Genomic DNA, 18427 nt, shown 5'->3' on the forward strand with positions numbered 1-18427 from the left:
CTAATTCAAAGTCTCTACGAGTACAATCCTCTTTGTTGAGTGAGCGCACAGAGACACACAAAACCGCGGCGAACTCAAATCTTGGGAAGAAGGGCGAAAGCAGCAAACTTTACTTTGCTTTGCTTTGCGGAGACCTGGAGAGCGGTTGCGAGTCTTTTTTCTTACACCCAATACATCTTTTTTTACTCTTTACTTGTGTGTACACATTATAAAAAAAATTCATAGCCATGATTTGATGTCAAATCGTCTGCTGTGCTCCGTTGCAATAATCTGATGGTGACAACTGAACAACACTAACATGATGGTGAAAGGGGACTTTACAGCAAACCGCCGAAGCCCAACCAGATTCGGCAATGACGACGAATCCGAGACGCTCGCACAGAGGCAGAATTTCCTCTTTCCGCGTTCACTCGGGTGTTTTTGCCAGTATGCAGTAGGCCGGGGCATGCAGCCGAGCTGTGCATCCTAAAAAAGACTTGACTTTGCGTTCCTGAAACCGACGTGGTGGAGTTCCAAGAGTCTTTTTTTCCCTTCGCCCGGTGTTAAAAAAACCATAGCCCGTTATTTCCCTGCTGTGCCTCCCACCCCATTAACCACGCCGTGTTCGAAGAGTCCCGTGCTGAAACGCACAGATGCTACGGATAGTCAGCGATGCAGGGCCGGCTGGATAAGACCAGGCGCATGGTCGTACGATTGGGGAGAAATGCAGTTTCTCAGTTGGGAATGCGAGGCGGCGGGTTCAATGCTACAAGCATGTGGCAATACCGCCGGTGCTGATACAAGCAAGGCAGGTCAGAAGGAACAAAGCGTTCAGTGTTCACTTACTTCCGGTTTCCTATTATTTCCCTTTTTGCAGAGTGATAGGAAAGAATGTCAGACAATTGGTCCGCCACAAGAGATGTTCCAAAGTGCGATGTAGGTATCCGCAATGTTTCGACCGGGAGTTTAAGGCACGGAAAAGCGTGCGGCATCATATTGCATACCATGAATTCTAAGAACCCCTTTTAACGAACGATAACCCATGACTGTGTGTTGGTGTGGGTGTCGTTCTTGGCAGTGTATATAATCAGACTTTCCCTCCACAAGTGATTGATCTACGTGTGTATGCCCATGATTCCACTTATGTGATTCGAGGGGCAGCGCTGCTTCTGCGACGTTTCTGCTAGGTTTGACTATTGCAATATGCTAAGCCTTACAAGCGGGTTTAGATCTCTTGGCTTCAGCGATGAGTCTGGACATTATCCTGAGGACCTGCGTTAGCTCGCGGGGGAAAGCATGGAGATCCCCCTCAGTGAGTCCGGTTCAGTGGACACTGGGAGGGACTGCCAAACCTCGATTAACCTCGGAAGCTTAGTTATCACTACCTTTTGAATTTCGTTACCGTCTTTAGTTGCATTGAAAGTTTCCGTGTCAAGTGTCTTGAATGGACTAGTCCGTCTGCATTTGATACAGAGTTTGTTGGTACCTTGCATATGATTGAGAGTCAATAATGAATGATCTGAATGCATCCTTCCACATGATTGATATTCACACCTACTATGAATTGCAGAACTGCGAGTCCCTGAGAAGATCACGCAGATTTTTGTCGCTCTCGCATCGCGAGAATCGTCTCGTTGTTGCTGAATCCCATCAATGCAGCACCAAAAACTTGGTTGATGGTCGGTGATCGCTCGGCGTCTGTTCTCTCAGTCATCGTTTCAACCGTTTCGACGACAGACTGGGGAAACCTAACAATTGCAAAACTCTGTCCTTTCGTCTGCTCATCTAGTCCAATCGGTAGTTCATCGAGAAAGGATGCACAGTAGATCCCGGTGAGATGAGAGAGTCAGTCACGACTGCACTGCACACCAACCTTTCTTGCTTGTTTGATTTGCTGAGCATGATTGTCCGTTCTGTTTCTGAACGTCAACCTTGACCTACCTATTGGGCTTGCATCATTACAGTGGCTGGTGCAATCAAGAGTCGGGGGGTTTTCTCTGACGAAACAAACGGCCGATCTTAAAGTTGACTTTCAACACGCAGCCTGACAAGAAACTGACAAAGAGGGATGTTTGGTTGGCCAGACTTGCTCTCATGATGGGTCTCTCTTCAGCTTGCGCTCGCCCCCCAAGTCTGAGTTTGGATCAGGATATAAAGTCTCGAGCCTCAACCTTCATCGCGGGGTTCGCGATTTTGGCAAGTCTTATCTTCCTACCTGATAAGCTCAGAATGTTGCTGATGCCATACTTTGTGGAAGAGGCTTAGATTACCACACTCATATTCCCGTGGACTTCGCACCGCCCAACTTTTTGAACAGTCTATTTCGGATAAGCTTCATCTCCTCACTGAATCATAGTTCCAACGGCGCGGTAGCATCCGTGACCTAGAGTTGCTGCTAATTCTCCACCCGAGTTGCCGGCTCGACGGTCAGATAGTGTGGGACGAAGTTTAATGGTTCTCGCTATTCACCCATGTTTAAGCCAAAGGCGCTCCACCGTGCGGCTTGATATTCCGTTAGTGTATGGTTCAAGATCTGTTTCCTTTGGACGATGCAATATCCATGCCAAAATGGGAGTACACCTGAATGACTTTCCATTTCGGCTCCGAGATCTTAAGCCGTTGGTAAATGGAGACCGAGCATACCATCTCCGAGCCATTTCCTGTCTCGGATGGCACCGCGAACATTGGCCTTCTCTCATGGCCAAGACGAGGCCAAGCCGTCAGATACGGAGCCTCAAAGCTTCGGCTTCCACACCGGAGGCGCGCTAGAGGCGGGTAAAGGTGATTGAGGCTGATCATTTACAATCCAAGAGTGCGGTACGATACCCTCCGTAACAGGCATTAACAAAATTAGCGCTCTCAAGGATTTCTGCATGCATTCGATTCCCGGGGCCCGAAATTTGGAGGAACCATGGTACTTTTGCACGAGATAGAGATTTAAGATATGGGAATCTAGAGTAGCATTAACTACGTAATGAAGCCTTATACCTCAACTAAGCAGCGCCATACTCGGGAGAAGACGAGGACCGTACTCGGCTGAGTGACTTCGATAGGTGGACTGTTCTTGACGGTCCGTCATTCCGCTCGATGCTCCGTGGGCCCACGGCCCCACTACCGGCAGTATGAAGCCGCAAAACAGGCATGTCCTGACTAGAAAAAGGGGGCCAAAAAGTAAATTAGACTAAGGGGGAAGATTGAGGGATGGGATAAAGAGAACTCAACTCTGTTTTCTCGTCAGACATAGTGATTCCTCAGGCGCAGCTGCAAGCATTACGGTCAAGGTCTGGTCGCATTTCGTTGCGGTTGAATCTGAAAGTGGTGAGCCAAGACCCAAGGGCATTGTCAACTTTGACCGGATGTCGGCGGTTCAGCACCCCACGTTGGTGACTGTGCACGATGGTGGACCGAGTTCCTATTGAGAGAGATTGAGGCAAATACTATTAATCGCAGAGCGGACGGAGCAAACTAGGACGCATTGCTGTTGAGCTGGGATTGAAAAATTTCTCCCCACGCCAGTTTGCCGAACAAGCAACTCTTCATCGATAACTTGCCAGGCTTGCTTAGTCTAACTGAGACTACCACTACGTCTGCCGCATATAAGTTGATTGTTGGGGTAAGTTGACGCCGTCACACCCGCGTCAGTAGCTTCGGTAATGCTCAATAAATGCCGTGTCCTCCGGTGCAAGCAGGGGCGGCGGATATTACTCGTCCAATCGCATGGAGACGCTTCTCCCAAACGGAGGGCGGTGGGAGATATTCCGCCCGGGTGCCCCTTGCATAGACCCCAACTTGGCTTTGCTTGACTTTGCGGAGAAGACCCACGATGTCACCTTACGACGGGTTGCGGCAAACATGTGCTGTGCTAACTCGCTCAACCGACTCCCTAACCCCGCGTCACCAGCCCTTTGGACCTTGTGGTAATTAATCAATGTGTTGCAGACGGCTGCCACGAAAGAACCAAGAGAGCCAAGTCGCGCCCCTCCCGGATCAAGCTTCGCCCAGCAGGCTTGGTCTGCCTTGGTCTCTCTGAGTCTCCGTGTAATTGACTCTGGCCACGTTCGTCCAATCCCACCTGCCCTGAGGCCCTCAATACAGACTTAGGCAAGGCGGGAAGACATCCGATCTTGCCTATCCAGGCCCACTAGACAATCATCAACTCTCCAATGATCGATGCATCCCGGGTTACTGTTCCCAATTGATGCATCACGACTCACTCCGAGCCGCTCGCAGGAGCTCCCAAGCCCCTAGACGGAAATTAAGCAGTTTGGAAGGAAGTGGAAAGAGGAGGGGCTAAGCGCAACCACATCATGATAGTTTAACCTTGAACGGGGGATCGAAACAGTATGTGAGAGTCTATATAATGTGTCCGAGGCCATCCGCACACTTTTGGCTCTCGTCTTCTCATCCCAAGCCACTCGCGACATTCTTTTCCGGCACTCCAATTCATTCTTTTCATGTTCAGACCCGTCTGATCATCTTTACACACTCTTTTCTCTCATCCGTTCTTTATCGACTTGACGTCCGAAGATATCTCATCACCACCATGTTGACCAAGGTTTCTGCCCTCGCGGCCCTCGTGGCCGCTGTTCGCGCGCAGCAGGTCTGCACGCTCAACGCGGAGACCAAGCCTGCGCTTACCTGGTCCAACTGCGCGGCCGGCGGCGCCTGCACCAAGGTCGACGGATCCGTCACCGTGGATGCCAACTGGCGCTGGACTCACAAGACCGACGGCAGCACCAACTGCTACACGGGCAACAAGTGGGACACCTCCATCTGCACCACCGGCGAGGACTGTGCCTCCAAGTGCTGCTTGGACGGAGCCGACTACTCCGGCACCTACGGCGCCACCACCAGCGGCGATGCGCTCAACCTCAAGTTTGTCCAGCAGGGCCCCTACAGCAAGAACATTGGCTCTCGCATGTTCCTCATGGACGGAACAGATAAGTACCAAATGTTCAAGCTCTTAGGCCAGGAATTCACCTTTGACGTTGATGTCTCCAACCTTGGTGTAAGTGAAAGCCCCAACTTCGTTTGGAGAACGTGTAGAGAAGCAGCTTGACTGACACGTCGATCATAGTGCGGTCTGAACGGCGCCTTGTACTTCGTCTCCATGGACGCTGATGGCGGCATGTCCAAGTTCCCTACCAACAAGGCCGGTGCCTCCCATGGAACCGGCTACTGCGACAGCCAGTGCCCCCGCGACCTCAAGTTCATCGACGGCAAGGCTAACGTCGAGGGCTGGGTGCCTTCCTCCAACGATGCCAACGCCGGCGTCGGAAACATGGGCTCGTGCTGCTCCGAGATGGACATCTGGGAGGCCAACTCCGTCTCCACCGCCTACACCCCTCACCCCTGCGAGACGGTCGGCCAGCTGAGCTGCAACGGCGACGCCTGCGGAGGCACCTACAGCTCTACCCGCTACGCCGGCCAATGCGACCCCGACGGATGCGACTTCAACAGCTACCGCCAGGGCAACACCACCTTCTACGGTAAGGGCTCCCAGTTCGCCATCGACACCTCCAAGAAGATCACCGTCGTCACGCAGTTCGTCGAGACCGGCGGCGCCCTCACCGACATCAAGCGCTTCTACGTCCAGGACGGCAAGGTCTTTGCCAACTCCAAGTCCGACATCACCGGCGTCGAGGGCAACTCCATCACCACGGACTACTGCACCGCCCAGAAGAAGGCTTTCGGCGATGAGGACGTCTTTGCGCAGAAGGGCGGTCTTGCGCAGATGGGCAAGGCTCTCTCTGAGGGTATGGTTCTCGTCATGTCTGTCTGGGATGACCACCACTCCAACATGCTCTGGCTGGACTCCACCTACCCTACCAACGAGACCGGCCCCGGCACCGCTCGCGGCACTTGCGGCACCGACTCTGGCGTTCCCGCCGATGTCGAGTCCCAGGCCCCCAACTCGAACGTCATCTTCTCCAACATCAAGGTCGGCCCCATCGGCTCTACATTCAACAGCGCTGGAACTGCTGTAAGTACCACTGTATAGATCTCTCTGATTGCTGTTGCTAATCATACGTGTGTTTCAGTAAGTTGTTGAGACTTGACATTCACGGCCGCCGTCACTTCTACCACAACTTCATCTCTCATGTGGTTTTGAAGTGAATGTTGGTCTATGTATCGAGATGAGCGTGGCATATATCCTTCTTTCGGTTGTACATGTTTTCTAGACATTTCAGTGTATATAAATTGGGCATGGGTCTGACCCTTGCAGACAAGTGCAAGAGAAATTGGCTTACAAAAGTCTTTAGCCAACCATTTTACTTGACATATGCTGCCTATTGCCTTGAATGTGGATGCCTGCCATGCTCTTACGTCGGCCAAACAATAGAAAAGATAATCCCATGACTTGAGTGAATCTCCTTTCTCCCGCCCAAAGGTCGGGACGTGGATATACCTTGAGCCTGTGCTGTAGTTGTGCCATGAAGGCAAGATATAAAAACTACATATAGCATCTCTTGGTACACTCACGGAGAAATGCCTAATAGATTTCGCTTACCCATTTGGCGCTTTTCTACAACTTTGGTATTATTGACCGTGTTTTCCATGCCTTGGGCTGAAACTAGGTTTCCTGCCCGATAACTAGGATTTCTCGACAGGACAATGAGTCATAGACCGAATGTGTGTACTCAATCAAGATCTTGTGTGTATGGTCTCGTGCCCATACAATACGTTTTGACAGGCTTATGATTTGGTCTAAGTTCCTTTGATGTTTGATGGAAAATTTCCCTTGCAGATATCATAGACTTGACTCCCTCTCAAATATGTCCCGTCGCTTTGCTCAGCGCAACCTGGCGAGGCTTGAGTCGAATTGGTAGCGCATCATGACACAGGACACCACAGTGGATCTGCGGTCTCCAATGACTGATTTACAGGGCAATTCCCGCCGAGACGCTAACCCCAAACTGTGTCCGAGTCTCTGTTGCAGGCCATTTATAGATGCTGAGGAGCTCCCGCGACTTCGCAGGTGTTCCGAAACTTCAGTTTTTATAATCTCAAAACCTCATTCCGGCGCGGGGTCTCCGCATTTAAGAGCTTCAATAAGGACACATTTCAGCGACAGCCACTGCACACAGGAACTTCATCATGGCCGATAAAACAAAGGGAAGCGCTACGGCTCGTAAGCCAGTGTTCTTTTTGTAAGCTCAATACCTAACTAATTCTTAGAGCTGAGATGCCCAAAAAATAGTTGCATACTGACTCGTTAGGGAACAGCGACATCGACAACTGTCTGTACTCTAGAAGTCAGTCGACCAATTCTTCCGCGCACCAGAATTCTGGGCAGCTCAAATGGACTCACTAGCGTTCTTCTTTAGGTCACAGAATCCACAACCTCATGGCAAAGCTTATCGAGCAGTATTTTGAGACACACTTATCACTGGGAGAGGAGGAAGCCTCCAGATTGACGAGAGAATACTACAAGGCATACGGCCTGGCAATCGAAGGCTTAGTCCGCCATCATGAAATAGACCCATTGGACTTCAACGCAAAGGTGGATGACGCGTTGCCTCTCGACGACATCCTAAAGCCCGATGCAGACCTCCGAGCGCTGTTGGAGGATATCGACACCAATAAAGTCAAACTCTGGCTCTTCACGAATGCCTACATCAACCACGGAAAGCGGGTTGTGCGACTTCTTGGAATCGATGACCTATTTGATGGTCTGACCTACTGCGACTACGCCCAGTACCCATTCGTCTGCAAACCAGCCAAGGAGATGTTCCGCAGGGCCATGGAACAGGCAGGGGTTGAAAACCCGGGAGACTGTTACTTTGTTGGTAAGCTCTTGACTCCCGAAAACTTTGGCACGGTGGATGCACCGCTGGTCTCAGTTCGTGAATAGATGACTTGTACTAAAACCTGCAGATGATTCCTACGATAATTGCAAGAGCGCGAAAGAGCTCGGATGGACGGCCGCCCATCTCGTCGAAGAAGGGTTGCCTATTCCCGAGATACAGGCTTCCCAATTCCAAATTCGTCATATAAGAGAGCTTCGTGACGTTTACCCTCAATTCTTCAGGTCCAGCGCCTTGAAAAATTAGATTGAGACACAAAGATGATGCTTCCGCGGGTTACATAAAAAGAGAATGACTAGAATCTAGACAAATCACAGACGCTGAGACTAAGGCACGATTCCCCGGTAAATGGTTGACATCGTTGACAACAACAAATTGCGCGCTGTGAAATAAAATTGCTTTTCAAAGGATGGGTGGAGGATGGGTGGAGGATGGGTAAACTCAAATGCCCCCATTGCGACTTGGTCTCAAGCAATAGCAAATAGCGGTGCTTCAACCACGAGATCTACAATCTAGAGATCGATGGTCAAGTGGACGGACAACTCAAAAGAATGGTACCAATCGTGGTGAACATATTGTACTCCTCAGTTTTGGGAAAGGCCAGGTGTGATTAAGTTACTTAGCCCGATATGTCTTCCTTAACAGAACATGTGCTGCCTGGAGATTTAATGTATCTGTTGCATGTTTGACTGCCATCCGATTTAGTACAGCATGCATGAGGCGTCACCCACCTTTATGCATACGTCGCCTTTTTTTAACGGATATCCCTTGCATAGGGGCTTGTGGTGGATCTCTTTTCGCAGGCAGCTTCACGTGGATAGTTTATGATCCACTAAAGAGGTCGAGATTTCAGCAATCAGTTAGTCACCTTGCCAGAGTGGTTAATGGGCTGGCCTGCTAGTTTGGGATCCCTATCCCGGAGAGTTGATAGCCAGTGGCTTCGGTCGCGCAGGTTCGAATCCTGTGGGTGACGACAATATTTTTTGCCTTTTTTACGACCATTTCGTGGCTACTTCTTTGCGCCGATTACAAGATTACACACACGTTTGTGTGAATGCAACGGTCTTCTGTTTCCTTGACTCATGCCGCAAAGTGTGCTTGTCGCGCCTGTCCGAGCTGTGTTCAAGAGACGTGATTTACTAAAGCTACCCGTAGACAACGTGTAAAATGTATTCGATGAATGCACAATGATGTAGGACAATGTGAATGAAGTCAGATTGAACCGACATGTCAGCTCCATTGAAGAAGACTCAATCACAAACAAGCAAGCTGGGCCAGAGATCGATTGTTTTCCGCTGGAAGCAAGCGCACACTTTAGGCAATTGGACCCCTAAAGTGGCGCGCGCATCTCTCTCTAGCTGGGTTCCCCGGCCCTGTTGCTCGTGTTCTATTGCGCCATGCTTCCCGCCCACGCCGTCCAAACTGGAGACACTCTTAGCAGGACCATCTGACGTGTGAGGGTGCTCGCTGCCGCTGAAACGTTACCGTGATAGACATAAGAGAAGCCAAGTCCGGCGGTTCTCGTCGTTCTCGTCATCTTGTGGGCTCGTTTACTTGCAGCGAGCCGAGGCGAAGAAAAGCGAACTCCCTAATACTACTGCGCAGTGCCTCAAACGGACCAATGCCATCATCTCTGGTACGGCTCCTTGCAAGAGATATACGAGCTTTTGTCATCCTCCAATTCACCAATGTTGTTTTTATTTATAAAGATCGACCCGATCAGCGTCGAGCACTTGGCCAAAGTTTGATTAGTGTCCTGCAGCTTCGCCCTGTGGCCCACCCCCTTTCCCCGATTATGGCATTCTCCCCAGAATTTCCCGGCACCCGACGCCCCGGCAAGTTACCTCCTCCTCGCACTTCGAGGCAAATATAGTGACTTGTTGGTCGCGGCGGACGCCGTGGAAACGGCGGTGACTACCAAGAATAGACCGAATAGGAACATTTCTAGAGTACTGAGTACTACCTTACTGCTCACATCATGCACTAGGCCCAACTGCCCAGTCCGATTACCCGTGCCATCGAGCATGCTCTAAGACATTGCTTCGATGGCGACACGAGCCGCAGCGCCACCCGCTTGAGTCGGAGCCGTGCATTCGGCTGGCACGGGTGACCCGGGACCGCCCAACGATGTCATGCCCAGGCGACTTTCGCCTACGGAGATATTCTTTGGGGATCCTGACGTCGCCTCGTACGAAAATAGACATGGGAGTACAGACGACAAGGGTCTCTGGCAACGTTCATTTGACGTTTGTGATGGAAATGCTTAAAAACATCAGACAAACCCCTTCTCGCCTACTTCATTCCCTTCTCCCTACAGTCAGACATACTCTAAGCAACTTTACTTCCGATATATCCAAACATCGCAGCTACCCTGTACGATCTAATCAACTAAACTTAATACAAACATCTACCCAATTTCTCAAGATGCAGTTCCGCGCTTCTCTCGCTGCCGCCGCCGGCCTCTTCGCCATGGCCAACGCTCGCATCTACGGCATCGCCTTCCCCGAGACCGTCAAGGCCGGTGATGAGGTCCAGGCTATTATCGAGACTGAGAACTACATCCAGACTGTGGCGGATATCGCGATTGCCTTTGGAATTGCCCCCGAGGCCTCCGCCTACCCCGGAACTCTCGGCCAGAACGTCTTGGGCTCATTTTACCTCGGACCTGGTATGTTTTCTCGAGACAGCTACGCTGGAACTTTGCCGCCGTTCCCTAACACACGATATAGAAAAGTCCAATGTTCTCGACAACATCACCGAAACGGTCACGATCCCTGCTGGTCTCGCAGCTGGCAAGTACGTTGTCTCAGCTGGCCTGTATAGCTTGTACGGCGCCTCCTCGTCCTCGACCCTATCCAACTACAACGTCACCGTCATTGTCGGTGACACGACCAGTGAGACTTACGTTGGCAGCCAACAGTAAGTTCGATTGATCACGATCACGAGAGCATCTCATTGCATATAAATGGCGTTGGACTTTGATTTCCACTTTTCATGCCTGTAGGAGGGTTTATTGCCCAGAGTCGATCACGTCTGAGCTGGGCTATATATTGGTAGAAACTTGACATTTACGCACATCCAAGGCCAAGTTGGCCATTATTACAAATACATTCGAGATTACCTATCATGTGACTCTGTTACTAAGAACCCGCCTGTTCTCAGGCTCGGAGCTCCAGCCCGTACTATTGCAACCTGCGCAGATAGCAACATCTGGGGGGACAGAGTAGAGCTGGAATTGAGAAGGTACCCGCAGCACCGCACTGATGCCTTGCAAGCCCTGTAGCCGCTGAAGCCCACCCCACTGAAGACCTCGGCTCACGATTTTTGACACATGTCGATTTGAACGTGAACATGATGTCTGAGCTACCAGCCACTGATTCTCGCATAACGATTGCAACACTCCCACGCTAGGTACACATCGAGTGCAGCTTTACTGGAGAGCGAAGACGCCTTCTCATCATACATGTAAGTACGAGGGTCATGAGCAGCGATGTAGTGGTACTGAATCACCGGGTCCTTCTTTCCATTGTACTAGGTTGTGGGCACTTGCAGGTTCACTAATCTTAGTGGCCGCGAGCATGACCAGATTCACATGAAGGATAGGCAATTCGGTATCTCTGGCGGTCTGATCATCTGCTGTCTAAATGGCCGATTTTTTCTTCTCGAAGAGCACGATATATAGAGCTTAAGAAAGTAGCGCGTATCTGTGGCAGCTCTTAATAAGGTCTCTTGATAACAAACATTGTGTGCTCCCACACTAGGTTGCATTGCCCTCACCAACCTATGGGCCGTACCTTTCAAAATCACGGGGATCAACATTGTCGAGGAATCTCTGTAATTGATCGATGATCGTTTCACTACCAAACTATCTTTGAGCCATGGAGATCGGGGGATAAATATTTAGAAGATGTCATCGGTTTACACACACTCGCCAGTGGCGCAGCAGTCATTGCCTGGACTCTACGATATCGTTACAAATTTTTGCTCCCATGAATTCGGAACCACGCTTCTTCGTTTGAATTAGTCTTCGACCCCAGTCACGATGTCTCAACTAAGGTGAGGTAGGTTGATTGGTTTCCTGGACACCTGATCGTTTCCCTTGACTCCTCACTTATCGAAATGCTATTGATGATTAAGGCGACTGCTATAATTCTAAGAGACAAGTACTTATTCGTTCTTCCTAACCAGTGCAAGGAAGTGACCGCAAATGCTCGTTCGCGGTCTCTGCGCGTCTCATTTGCACAGAGGATAGAAAGGTAGCATGGTTTTGGCTGTATCGGATACGCGTGTTAACAAATACCGATACAATCCCATTGTGAATTCGAGATTGCCGGTTCAAGAGCAGACAGACGGGAAAGACCTGAAAATCAACAAATATACTGCTTTATGCTTTCCAGTCGGGATGTCCCAGTCTTGCACCAGATGGTCGTCCGGCGCATGGCATAGTCCTTCACACAGATATGATATCACATGTCGACTAGCCTGGTCTTTCGAATCCAAGGTCAAAGCGCTGGGCACTCGAGGGCTTTACTTTCTGTCTTTTCATCAGATAACAAGGTCTATGCTACATGAACGTCGTCGAACCTGTGATTGGCTTCGTACTCTCTCTACCCTCATTGAAAGGTTAGAGAGGGTTCAGGGCCAGATAGCATGCTAACATTGATCGGCCGAGGTAGGGTCATAACTCGTATTCCGATCACGCAGGCTGGAGTTACATGCTAAAAAGTCAGCGAAAGATAGTGCTGGTCTTCGGAGTTGAATTACCCCGTCAAGGTGTCTGTTCAATCCTCTGTGTCAGCGGTCATGTCAAATAACACAACCGTAACGTTGGGAGCACTGTGGCCTGAAACGACTTCACCAACATGCATCACCGGATCGGGGAAAGTAAGTGCGAATAGCAGGAAGCCTCCTCTAACATTCTAGGTTGGCAGTGTCTTGTGGAGGCCACATATACACAGGACTCTTGAACGGCTGTAGCAGGCTGAGAAACCATTATGAAATTTCGATAAGGCATTTCGTGGCGATTCTCCATCCCAGACGAGGTAGTCTACCACCATAATTTCTAAATCAAGAGGACTCGATCGCATCGGGTGAATGAAACAATGCGTCTACCTTGAGTGCTCCTCGCTGACTTGGGGTAAATTCCCGCGAAAAGTCATTGTAATCCTTCCTTTGTCCCCAAAACGGGTGGTCACTTCTCACTTTCTAGATCGATCGTGGATAGATGCTTATTCTCTTGCTCTGTCACACAAGCGCCGGGAAGGTTGCATTGACCTTCCTGGTCGCCGCTGTCACTTTACGGGAATTTTCACTTGGGCATGAAGACTGGACCCAAGCTCCATTTCCAAGCTCATGTTATTGGTCAATCTTCCCACTTTCCGTGACTGATATTGCGCACGCCCCGATCAACTAAATTGAGACGAACCCATCCCTACCGAGTTGCAAGTTTGTATGAGTCGGACCGAGGTCTGATCCCAGAAATCCAGGGACTCCAGTGCTGGGATAGGGCACATGTTGAAGAAGGAAAACGCTGGCCGGATCCTGCTCCGTCGAGTCAAACTTCCACATCATCTTTTGATTCTTGAGTGTGCCAAAACAAGAGGGTTTTCAACTAGCCCGGAGAGGAAGCTAGCAAGCTTGGGCGCTGCGGGACGGAAATGTTTACCAGCCCGAATCTTCGCTAGCCAACAAACAATTCTTCAACGCTCGAGCCCCATCATCGTGTCGTCATGTAGTACTCGATGGTCTGGCCACAGGGCCACATCCATGTGTGCAGGGTTACATCGCATCCTCCGCGTCACCATTCATCTCACGGCCATCTGGCGGAGAGCCTGAGAGGGAGAGGGCGCTCGGGCTCTGGCGGATGATTGAGATTGCAGCAGATATCGCGACAACCACCGCGGTAGGCAACTCTGGAGGTATAAACGAAGGCTGGTATTGACACAAGAGAAGCCGAATGGCACGTCATTCCCGGTACCCGAGCAAAATAACCGTCCCAGAACGCCATCATACGGAGCAAACATGCTTCATCTCTACGCAGGTGGATCGAAATGTTGCCGTGCATAGAATTTACAGAGAAAGTCTCTTGGCGGACACCCTGATTGATCCGGATTGAATTGTTTGCGAGTTGGAGACCAAGACTAGATCGGCGATCCTACGTACGGTCGCAGCAAACATGCTCTGAGATGCTCGGGACGTAACAATCGCAACACAAACTTTGGCAAATCGCGAATCACGCAGATCTACATTGTCGATACTGTAACAATGCCAAGCGCCGTTGAACCTGGCGTGATCTGGTCACATTTATTGTCTGCTAGCAAGCCTAGTTTTCGTGTTGATAGGAGTTGAACCGGCTATCGATGACAGGTTTCCACCTCGGGTATCGGTGATCTCCTAATCCCTGTTCAACAACACGAGGTGATGTGCACGTTGACGCCCATCTCCGACGAACCCCACAATCTCCGGGTTCCTGACATGAAGGGACTCAACCGTCGAGTTGTCAGCAACGATGCCGACGCCCCGTTGGGCTGGGGAAGAAGGACGACATCCAGGCCTCAAGAACGGCCTGATAATTAGCGCAAAGGGAGCACCGAACCCTGAGCAGGAAACACAGCCTCGGATGGTGGGGATACCACGTTCAACAGGAGTTTTTTTCTTCATGCAAAAACGTCTCGATACTAGAGCAGCCGGACTCGAAAATCGGGGACGGGACTAGGTTCCGGAGACAAATGTCACCCTGTTTTGCAAGCAACACCCAGCTAAACACCCACCAAGTCGCGGTCCAAGCACAAGCTAACGAGGTACCTGGACCACGGATTTCTGCCCTGTCGTCCAATCTTGCGCTCAATTCAGCCATTCGCTATCACCAAGGCTCCTCTGCCATAGTAGTTCGAGGAGGGCGAAAACAGGTTTCAATGGGTCCAACCCCTCTCGCCCTGGCGAGCATTCCCCTGCTTGACGCCAAGTGCCGGAAATGTGGTTTGGGACGAGACTGCTCGAGCGTGCATGGTAGGATGGAGATATCAAATTGTTGCCGGGGCCTGGGTTGCGCCTGGCGGGTTGGTTCCGTGGCAAGTTGGAGCTGGTTCAAGAAAACGCCAGACGCCCTCTTTGTGTTCCTCTCTGGAAAGTCTTTTCTTTTTCCTTCTTTTTCTGAAAACGTCCACTCACATGGCGGCAAGTTGAGACATTCGCGTGCCATCCGAACAAGCAAGGTTTCGCTCTCGCTACTAGCGAAGAAAGTATTGTCCTCCTTTGATTAAGCGACGTTCTTATTTTTGCGCCATAGAGCAGTCTTTCACTAAGCCATGGCGCCTGGCTATGACGTCGATCATGACGGTCCGCCTTATTCTCGCACCGGGAACGGAAACGCTGCAAAGTCAGTTCCCACAGGGCCCATCGACGACGAGCTCTTTACGCGGGTCCTACCACGGGTAGACACCACGGCCATCGAGACGGCGCGCATTACCATTGGCCAAGAGTCTGAAGACAGTGATGAAGAACATTCGCGACCTCAGTTCCGGCGGTCTCTTTCGGAGTCTAGTCTGATGCTAGGAGGAACCGGAAAGGACTCCGATGGACTACGGGATACGGCCTTAGGAAGACAAGAAAGAAATGGGACAACGGGGGCAAATGGGAAATCTCATTCAGCGAGAGACAGCACGGAACTCAGTCGCCCTTCCCGTCCTCTATCTCGGACAGACATCGTATCCCGGGATTACTCACCACCACGGCGGCTTTACACAAAGTCTGACAGGGACACAGTAGCTGTGCCTCCACGCCAGTCTTCTCGTCCCGATCAAGCTAGCATTGGCAGCCCCGAACGAGTGCTCAAGCGACACGATTACAATACGCCGCAGCGACCCCCGCGCGCCGAGGAGATCGAGGCCGCAAAGAGACTCTTGGCACAAGTCGCAGAAGAAGAGGAGCTCTCCCACCAGAGCATGGTGCGATCCTCCAGCGCTGTCCGATCAGCAACACCTCCCCCGATAGGAGGTCGACGACCACGCAGGATCATCTACGACGACTCTGAGGAGGAAGAGGACCAGCATCAAGACCCCGTCGACGAGGAAGAAGACCACGGATACCACGACTACCGCAATGAGACACGCCATGGGCACCGAAGCATAGCAACGACCCCCGTCACTGCCATCCACGCACCTACGGAAGATTCCCGCCCGCCGGCGGCGCAAAGTCGCCAGACTCGCGGCCGACCGACCACCTCAAGAACCTCGTCGCGTCAATCATCGCAGCCGCCTCCCCGATCTCGAGCAGCCGAAGCCCTCGCCGCACACAAGAGAGAGCTCAGGACGCCGGTGCTTGATCATCATCGCTTGTACCTCGACGCCGAGCCTCCACCAATCAGCCAGAGACGCCCGCATCAGACATCGCGCGCCGCTCGAAGGCAGACGTACAATAAGCAGCAGTACTCCGACATGGAAGAGGAGGCACTAGACTACAGCGTGAAGAATGGCCTCGGGGGCTCGACCCTGACGTCAGATTATCGACCGCCGACGGCGGCACGGAGGGCAATGAGCGATGATTCTATTTCGATTTCGAGACAATCTATTTCGAAGCATAGCGTAACGAGCAACGGGTCGTCGAACCGTACTGTTGATTTCTTCGGACCTGGTATTTTTCAGGTCGTCTTGCATAACCCGACGACTGTGCACCAACTGCTGAAGTTTAGCGAAGCTCGATTCTGCAGCGAAAGTGTTGAATTCCTCAAAAAGGTGAGAGGCTAATACATCAGTGCAGTATCTCAAAGCATCGTCACTAACGGCACCTTCGCACTATAGGTCGAGCAATACCAAACAGTTCTCAATGACCTAGCAGGGATTATGACGAGCATCCATAAGGACTTCCTTGCCGACGACTCGTCAAAGCAGATCAACGTCAATGGGGAACTGAGAAAGTCCGTTCATGGCGACATGAAGTCGTTGGTTACGAAGACGCTTCCGTCCATGGAAACACTGTTTACGGATCTTCAAGAGAGTGTTGAACAGGATGTCTTCCTAGATATCTATCCTCGATTTGTGCGCTACCAGATGGCACTGAGCGCAACGAGAGCCTTAGCTACCAACCGACATAGCTATCAAGGACTCGGCGATTGCTTCTGCTTGACGAATCCTGGGTAATTAGACGCCTTCCCATGACTCTCTTTGTCTCGTGCGCATGCTAACTCCTGAGTAAAGTCTTGCAGATAACCCAATTGTCTTTGCTTCAGATGGATTCATCAAAGTCACTGGTTATACTAGACCCGAAATCATTCCGCGAAACTGTAGATTCCTCCAGGGTGCGCATACCGATCGCGTTCCTGTCCGACGATTAAAGAACGCGATCGACGAGCGAAAGGAGTCTGTTGAACTCATACTGAACTACAAGAAGAACGGAGATCCTTTCTGGAACTTGCTCTATGTCGGTAAGTAAATATAAACTTGGCTGAGAATGCGGCAATCCTACCCTAGGGTCGTGCTACAGGCACTCGAATGCGCACACATACATCCTCAAGTCAAGTTTTCTTAAGGCTAACCTGATCCTCCTACACAGCCCCACTCTACAACGAAGCCGGCAAACTGGCATTCTTCATCGGCGGCCAGATTAATTGCTCAACGACTATTCATAGCAACGCAGACGTGATGAGAGTTCTGTCGACATCTACCAATGACGACGTTCAAACCCAGGATACCAAGGTACCGCCGGCACCTTTACATCGCGCAGGTTCTCAACCTTCGGCTCGAAAAGCATTCCTGAAAGCCCTGGGGATGAAGGTCAGCGATGACCATGTACCCAACGGGATCGCCGCCGATCCGGGCATGGAGAGCAAGTTGTTGCACAAGCTAGAAGGACGCGACTTGAGCGCACAGATGAAGGAATTTTACACTGCTTATTCAAAAGTGAGTTACTCCCACCCCACCGAGCTTGCTATCCTCTAGCAGCGAACCACCCTTACTAACATGAACGTCCCAGTACCTAATTGTCAGCTACGACTCCTTCATAATCAAATTCTACTCTGAAGGTGTCCTGGAAATGCTGCACCCGGCGAACAACACCGTCGGCCTGGTCGCGGGCCAGGAGGTCTTCCGGTTCCTCAAGCAGAACATGGTCAACCACCAGTCCGACTACAAGACGCGCGTACGGAACGCCCTTCGCACCGGAGCGCCCATCAGCGTCGAAGTCCGTTTACAGACTCGAAGGAGCGCGTTGTTCCGCGGCGACGAGAGGTTCGTCACGCACTGGACGCCGTTGAAGGATGAGAAGTCTCAGGTGCACTGGGCTGTCGTCACTTTGGCGCCCGCGATCGAGTAATGATTCATTGGTGGGGGTGGAAAATAGACCTGATGAAGTCGTGCTCTCGGAAAGCGCTCGTTCATCTTGTCAGCCTTGCGAGTAAATACCCTTCCTTCCTCTGAACTGAGGTCAGAGAAACATACTTGTGCCAAAGTTTGGCTGCTTAGTCCCATTTATAGACTGCGTCTCGAAGCGAATAAGTTCCCACATCCAATTTTTAAATTGACATGGCCCTTAACGTCGCAGTGTCCAGTCTTTACCTGAGGTCAGGCTGGCGAATCATATGGATTCCGTGATGCCCGGGCGCAAATTAACGCAATTTAACTTACGAATACTTGCTTCTTTTAATG

General features: G+C 51.0%; 4 protein-coding genes across 4 annotated transcripts; all 4 read left to right on the plus strand.

The window, feature by feature from the left end:
• Nucleotides 1–4522: 4522 nt before the first annotated feature.
• On the plus strand, nt 4523–6096 carry CCOS01_10816 (glycosyl hydrolase family 7; the record flags this gene model as incomplete). The annotated part of the gene is made up of 3 exons (XM_060458970.1): nt 4523–4987; nt 5057–5962; nt 6025–6096. 3 exons carry the CDS (start codon nt 4523–4525, stop codon nt 6094–6096), a joined length of 1443 nt encoding a protein of 480 aa, XP_060310772.1.
• Nucleotides 6097–7077: 981 nt separating this feature from the next.
• CCOS01_10817 (pyrimidine 5'-nucleotidase) lies at nt 7078–7834 on the plus strand (the record flags this gene model as incomplete). The annotated part of the gene is made up of 3 exons (XM_060458971.1): nt 7078–7130; nt 7207–7235; nt 7308–7834. The coding sequence occupies 3 exons, from the start codon at nt 7078–7080 to the stop codon at nt 7832–7834; spliced, it is 609 nt and encodes a 202-aa protein (XP_060310773.1).
• A 2377-nt stretch (nt 7835–10211) lies between these two features.
• On the plus strand, nt 10212–10710 carry CCOS01_10818 (uncharacterized protein; the record flags this gene model as incomplete). The annotated part of the gene is made up of 2 exons (XM_060458972.1): nt 10212–10455; nt 10517–10710. The coding sequence occupies 2 exons, from the start codon at nt 10212–10214 to the stop codon at nt 10708–10710; spliced, it is 438 nt and encodes a 145-aa protein (XP_060310774.1).
• A 4384-nt stretch (nt 10711–15094) lies between these two features.
• Nucleotides 15095–18095, plus strand: CCOS01_10819 (uncharacterized protein; the record flags this gene model as incomplete). The annotated part of the gene is made up of 5 exons (XM_060458973.1): nt 15095–16519; nt 16586–16920; nt 16982–17208; nt 17337–17683; nt 17757–18095. The coding sequence occupies 5 exons, from the start codon at nt 15095–15097 to the stop codon at nt 18093–18095; spliced, it is 2673 nt and encodes an 890-aa protein (XP_060310775.1).
• Nucleotides 18096–18427: the final 332 nt, after the last annotated feature.

Source organism: Colletotrichum costaricense (assembly GCF_030867565.1).
Source record: "Colletotrichum costaricense strain IMI 309622 chromosome Unknown Scaffold_11.1, whole genome shotgun sequence".
In the NCBI taxonomy this organism is placed as follows: Eukaryota; Fungi; Ascomycota; class Sordariomycetes; order Glomerellales; family Glomerellaceae; genus Colletotrichum; species Colletotrichum costaricense.